We start from the raw sequence: 5,753 nt of genomic DNA on the forward strand, positions 1-5,753 counted from the left end.
AGAACGAGAAGAGACGACTCAAACGACCGACGTGGCATCGATTTGGAACCCGGAGATAAGGCCCGGTCGCGAGTAGTCCGCGGCGGAGGTCCTCGTCGACGCTCCGCCGCCGGCGACGACGCCGCCGCGCCCCAGCAGCAGCGCCCGGCGACATCGCGCGAAACTAATGATGCGCGCGCGCGGTCGCACCCGACCGACAGCTCTGGACAGCTGGTCGGGTACCGCGCCGGAGCACGCGTCGCCGTCGCCGTAGCCGCCGGCGTCGGAGCCGCCGCCGCCGGCGTGGGAGCCGCCGCCGCCCTGGCCGCCGTAGCCGCCGCCGCCCTGGTAGCCGTCGCCCCGGCCGTCGAAGCCGTCGCCGCGGCCGCCGTAGCCGCCGTCGCGGCCGTAGCCCGCGCCGAAGCCCGCGTCGCCGTAGCCGTCGGCGTGGGAGCCGTAGCCGCCGGCGTGGGAGCCGCCGCCCTGGCCGTCGAAGCCGCCGCAGCCCTGGTAGCCGCTGCCCTGGCCGTCGAAGCCGTAGCCGCGGCCGTCGCGCGCGTCGGGGCGCTCGGGTCCGCGGCCGCCGTGGCCGTGGTCCGCGCGCGCGTAGCCGTGGACGTGGCCGTGGCCGCCGTGGCCTTGGCCCAGGTGGGCGCCGGGCGGCGGCCCGCGGCGCCCGCCCTGCCCGCCGTACTGGGCCTGGGCGCCGCCGGAATTCAAATCATCAACCGCGTCGTGTCGGCCGCGGCGTGCGCCGCCGCCGCGCCAATCCTCACCGATGAACACGTTGGGATCGTCCAGCGGAAGTTGGTTCTGCTCGTCTCCGAAGTACATGCTGCCACGAGATCCGAAGGAATGCGCCGACGGAAGCGGTGGCGTCCTTCTCGCGTCCGGCGGCGTCCGGCGTCGTCTCGCTATCCTAGCCGGGGTCCGGGGCGCGTCCGGCTCGCGTCGGGGGCCGCGTCCGGAGGCCGCGTCCGGCGCGTCCGGGAGCCGCGTCCGGGAGCGTCCGGGAGCGTCCGGCGGCGTCCGGCGCGTCCGGGGGCGTCCGGCGCGTCCGGCGCGTCCGGGATTTTTACGCCCGCGTCCGGCGCGGGTCCGGCGCGGTCCGGCCCGCGTCCGGCACTCGGCGTCCGGCGGCGCCCGGCTACGTCCGGGGCGCGTCCGCGCACGTCCGGGGGCCGCCCGGGGCGCGTCCGGGCCGCGTCCGGACCGCCGCGTCCGCCCGGCGCCGGACGCAAAGTTCCGAACCAGGCCCCTTTAATTTAAGTGATCATTTAATCAGCCGCTAAAACGTCGCTTATGCGGCCTCGGCGAGCGCCGCGTCCCGAGCCTCGGCGTCGCGCGCCGCGGCGTCGCGCGCCTCCCGGAGCGCGAGCGCCGCGCGGCCCCGCTCCGCGCTCTCCTCGAGGCGCGCGCGGTTCGCGGCGACGCGCTCCGCGCCGGACAGCTCCCGCGGCGCCGCGGCGCGCGCGGGCGCCGGCGCGGTCGCCGGCGCCCCGGTCGCCGGCGCCGGCGCCGAGGCACGCAACGGCACGCGCCGCGGGAGGCGCGGGCGCCGCGGCCGCCGGCGGACGCCCGCGCCGACGCCCGCGCCGACGGCGCGCCTCGCGGCCGCGACGTCGTTCCCCTTCAGCCGCGGCGAGCGCTTCGTGCGCCGCGGGAACGTCCAGCGGCCCGTGCGCGCGTCGAGCCGCAAGTTCCGCGCGGGCCCGCGGAAGGACCTCGAGAACTTCGTCGCGCCGCTCCTGCGGCGCATGGGCCTGCTCGAGACCAAGGGCATGGACTGGGACTGCTACGTGGGCCTCCAGTTCACGCCGGAGCACGAGCACAACTACCTCCTCGCGCCGGCGGGGAGCCTCGTGTCGTCGATCCCCGGCCTCAAGGAGGTCCTCGGCGACAAGGAGGCGTTCGCGCGGCTCTGGCGCGGCTGCGTCGCGCGCGCCGCGGCGCTCCGCGACGCCGGCGCGCTCGGCGCCGCCGCGGCGGCGGGCCTCTGCGCCTGGACGACGCCGGCCTTCAACGCGGTCCACAAGCTCGTCGACGGCGCGCCGCGCTTCGCCGTCGAGGGCGGCGTCGACCTGTGTGCAAATCAACCAGCGAGCTGGGACGTCCTGACCAAACTTCAGAATTCTCTAGCTCGGTCACATCGAAGTCGATTCGGCTGATTTTTGGACGAGTCGATTGCTCTCGTCGAATCCTCGAAGCACAGCCAAAAAGCTTGGGTCGAACCGTTTGAATACGCGCGTATTGAAGTCGGGTTGAAGATTCGATTTCCACACAGGCATCGACGCGCTCGTCGACCTCCTCGCGCGCGAGGGCCCGTCGGCGTCGGCGCAGCGCGGGGGTGATGCGACGCCGCTGTGCGCCGCGCGCGCGCGTGCCACACACAAAGGCATCCGCGCGTCGAGGGCGCTCCGAGGGACGATCGCCCGTCCCGAAATGAGCCGGAACGAGCGGAGCGCGGCCGAGGGAGGCGCCTCGGGACTCCCGCGCCCTTTGTCCCGCCCAGGTCGACGTGGATCGTCAAGCCCCAGCGGCGCTACCTGAGCCTGGGCATGCACCTCGCGACCCTCCTCGAGGCCCTCGCGAGCGCGGGCGCCGTCGCGGCGTGGGCGACGCGCGAGACGCCGCTCGAGGAGAAGAAGCGCGCGCGCCACACGAAGCAGCCGGGCGAGTTCACGATGCAGCGCTACGTGACGCGGCCCGCGACGCTCGGCCGCCGCAAGTTCGACCTGCGGCTCTGGACCCTCGTCGCGTCGCTCGAGCCCCTGTCGGTCTACGTGCTCGACGTCGCGTTCCCGCGCGCGCGCCGCGCCGCCGCCGCCGCCGCCGCGCGCGGAGCTTCGCCGCCGCCCCCCGCAGGAAGATCTCCGTCGTCGACTACGAGGGCTGGGGCCTGCCCCGCAACGCGAGTACGCTCCCGGCCAAGTGCATGCACATCCTCATGATGGCGAGCGAGTTCTGCCTCAAGCACATGACGTTCCCGCGGCCGTGGCCCTACGACTACCCCGGCGTGACGCGGCCGGACCTCGGCGGCCTCCGCGGGGGGCGGAGCTTCTTCGAGGAGCTCCGGCTCGGCGAGGCGCCGCCCCTCGGCGGCGAGGCGGCCTGGGCGGCGTGGCAGGCCGAGCTCTGGCCCGCGCTCGAGCGGACCGCGCTCCTGCCGCTCCTCCTGGCCAAGGACGAGCTCCACGGCCACGAGGCGCGCGTCTACGGCGCGCGCGACGGCGAGCTCTCGCGGCGGTCGAAACGCTTCGCGCTGCTGTCGCCCGACGCGCTCTGGGACGCGGAAATCGGCGGCTGGCGCCTCGAGGAGATCAACACGAACGGCCTCTTCCAGCTCGGCGCGGACGAGGGCGAGGACGTCCGCACGTTCCACGTCGACGAGGGCTACACGGAGGCCTGGCTCCAGATCGCCGGCGTCGACGGCTACCCGCGCGCGCCGGCCTACGCCGCCGCGCTCGACGCGGCGCTCGACGACTTCTGCGCCGGCCGCGGCTGCGACGGCCGCGACCGCGAGGTCCTCGCGGCGGCCGCGCACGAGAACGCGCACGCGTCGAGCGGCTGGTACCGCGCGTGGCCGCCCGTGGACTGCGGCGACGCCTGCGGCGCGCGGCCGGACCTCGCGGACGACGCCGGCGTCATGGCCCTCTTCGAGGGCTCCGCGACGCGCGCGGGCCGGCTCCACTTCGACTTCCTCCGGTCCCTCGACCGGGCCTACTTCGCGTCGCCCTCCGCGGCGCGGCCCGACGACGGCGACCGCGACGCGTTCCCCCGCTACGTCGACCCCGAGCGCTAGGCGCGTCCTCGCTTTTAATACCGGTCGCCGCGGACGACGGCGACGACGGGCGCGTTCTTCGGGACGCGCGCGACGCAGAGGCGCGAGTAGCGCTCGCCCGTCCCCGTCCGCAGCCGGTGCTCGCAGGTGCCGCAGGAGCCGCCCGCGCACGAGTACCGCACGCCCCAGCCGGCTTTCGCCGCGAGGTCGACCATGCGGTCGCCCGGCCGCGCGCCGACGACGCAGCCGTTGGGCCACTCGACGCGCACGACGTCGAGCGCGCGGCCCAGCGTGAGCTCCACGACGTCCGGCGAGCGACCGATGAGGCCCGCGACGTCGTCGAAGCCGCCCTCCCCGCAGGCGGCGTCGCCGACCGCGAGCACCCGGTCGCCGACGAGCACGTCCGCGCGCGACAGCGCCGCGTTGCCGCGCGGGTCCACGCGGATGATCTCGACGCCTCGGCCGTCCTCGCGCTCCTCCAAGATGAGGCCCAGCGGCCGCGGGATCTCTGCGACGGCGACCATGAGCGGGACCTCCTCGGCGTCGTCGCTCGCGCGCAGCGGTCGCCGACGAGTCGTTCTCGATGGTGCGAGGAACGCGTCGGCGCAGACGACGAACAGCAGGACGCGACGCAATGCGAGCCGCCTCGGTCCGGACCCAGCCATGCGACTCTCCGGCAGGACGCTGCAAGTCCTGTTTGAGTCGAAGATGATGAAGATGATGCCGTTTTGCCACAAGCTTTTGCGACGATGTCCTTGCGCGCCGCCGCCGCCTGGGCCTGTGTGAAGCCGCTGCAGATCGTCGCCGGCTACGCCGCGTCGGGCCTGCTCTTCCGCCTGCGCACGGAGGAGCTCGCGACCGCCGCCGAGCGCCTGCGCTGGCTGCGGTGGACCGCCGCGCGTCTCGCGTGCTGCGGCGCGGCGCTGGCCCTGCGCGACGCGCCGGCGTTTCGCGCGGTCGTGCTCGTCGTCGGCGTTTTCGCCACCTATGCCCACAACGCCCGGGGCCGGTCGCCGACGGCGCGGCGCGCGGCGCCGGGCACCGTCGCGCTCGTCACCGGCGCGACGGCGGGCATCGGCTTGGCGACGGCCGTCGCGCTCTGCCGCCGCGGCGTCGACGTCGTCGTGCCCGGCCGGAGCCCCGAGCGGGCCGCCGCCGCGGCGGCGCGCATCAACGCCGCCGCGCGCGGGCCCGGCCGCGCGCGCGCGCTCCCGGGCGCCGGCCTCGAGCTCGACGACCGCGCGTCCGTGCGCGGCTACGCGGCGGCCGCGGCGGCGGCCGCGCCGGACCTGGCGCTCCTCGTGCTCAACGCGGGCGTCATGCGGCCGGCCTACGGCGTCGTCGGCGGCGGCGCCGAGGCCACCGTCGCGTCGAACCACCTCGGCCACTTCCTCCTCGCGGAGCTCCTGGGACCGACGCTCGCCGCGAACGCGGCGCGCGGCCGCGACTGCCGCGTCGTCGTCGTGAGCAGCAGCCTCCACCGCGTCGCGGCGCGGGCCCTGGACGCGCTGCCGGACGCCGCCGCGCGGCGCGCCGCGGTCGCCGACCTCCGGGGCGACGCGCGCGCGTACGGCCTCTTCCCGCGCTACGCGCTGTCCAAGCTCATGAACGTGCTCCACGCGCGCGCCCTCGCGCGGCGGCGGCCGGCCGTCGCCGCCATCGCCGTGCACCCGGGCTGCGTCTACACGGACGTCACGCGGAGCCTCCCGTGGCCCGTCCGCGCCGCCCACGCGCTCGCGGTGCCCTGCTGGCTCCTCTTCCAGAAGCTCCCGCCCCACGGCGCCCACGCCACGGTCCACGCGGCCCTCGCGCCCGAGCTCGCCGCGGCGGAGAACGCGGGGCGGAGCCCCTACGTCGCCGACTGCCGCGCGGAGGCGCCGGGCCTCCCGCGCGACGCGGACGCGCTCGCCGACGCGCTCTGGGGCGCGAGCGCGGCCTACGCGGGGGCGGGGTAAGCGCGATCGTCGACGATGGTGCGGCGCGTGCTTGCGGA

At 76.2% G+C, this 5,753-nt stretch overlaps 1 protein-coding gene across 1 annotated transcript in view; it reads left to right on the forward strand.

The window, feature by feature from the left end:
* AURANDRAFT_68397 (hypothetical protein) overlaps nucleotides 1–5,715 on the forward strand; it is a gene marked incomplete at both ends in the record, with an annotated part of 8,157 nt that extends 2,442 nt beyond the window's left edge. Inside the window, 6 exons of the mRNA XM_009044076.1 lie at nucleotides 1,503–2,064; nucleotides 2,264–2,342; nucleotides 2,492–2,776; nucleotides 2,845–3,763; nucleotides 3,908–4,051; nucleotides 4,558–5,715. Of these exons, the coding sequence (XP_009042324.1) occupies nucleotides 1,503–2,064; nucleotides 2,264–2,342; nucleotides 2,492–2,776; nucleotides 2,845–3,763; nucleotides 3,908–4,051; nucleotides 4,558–5,715 (3,147 nt within the window). The remainder of the gene's footprint in view (nucleotides 1–1,502; nucleotides 2,065–2,263; nucleotides 2,343–2,491; nucleotides 2,777–2,844; nucleotides 3,764–3,907; nucleotides 4,052–4,557) is intronic.
* Between the last annotated feature and the right edge of the window lie 38 nt (nucleotides 5,716–5,753).

Source organism: Aureococcus anophagefferens (assembly GCF_000186865.1).
Source record: "Aureococcus anophagefferens unplaced genomic scaffold AURANscaffold_122, whole genome shotgun sequence".
NCBI classification, from domain to species: Eukaryota; class Pelagophyceae; order Pelagomonadales; family Pelagomonadaceae; genus Aureococcus; species Aureococcus anophagefferens.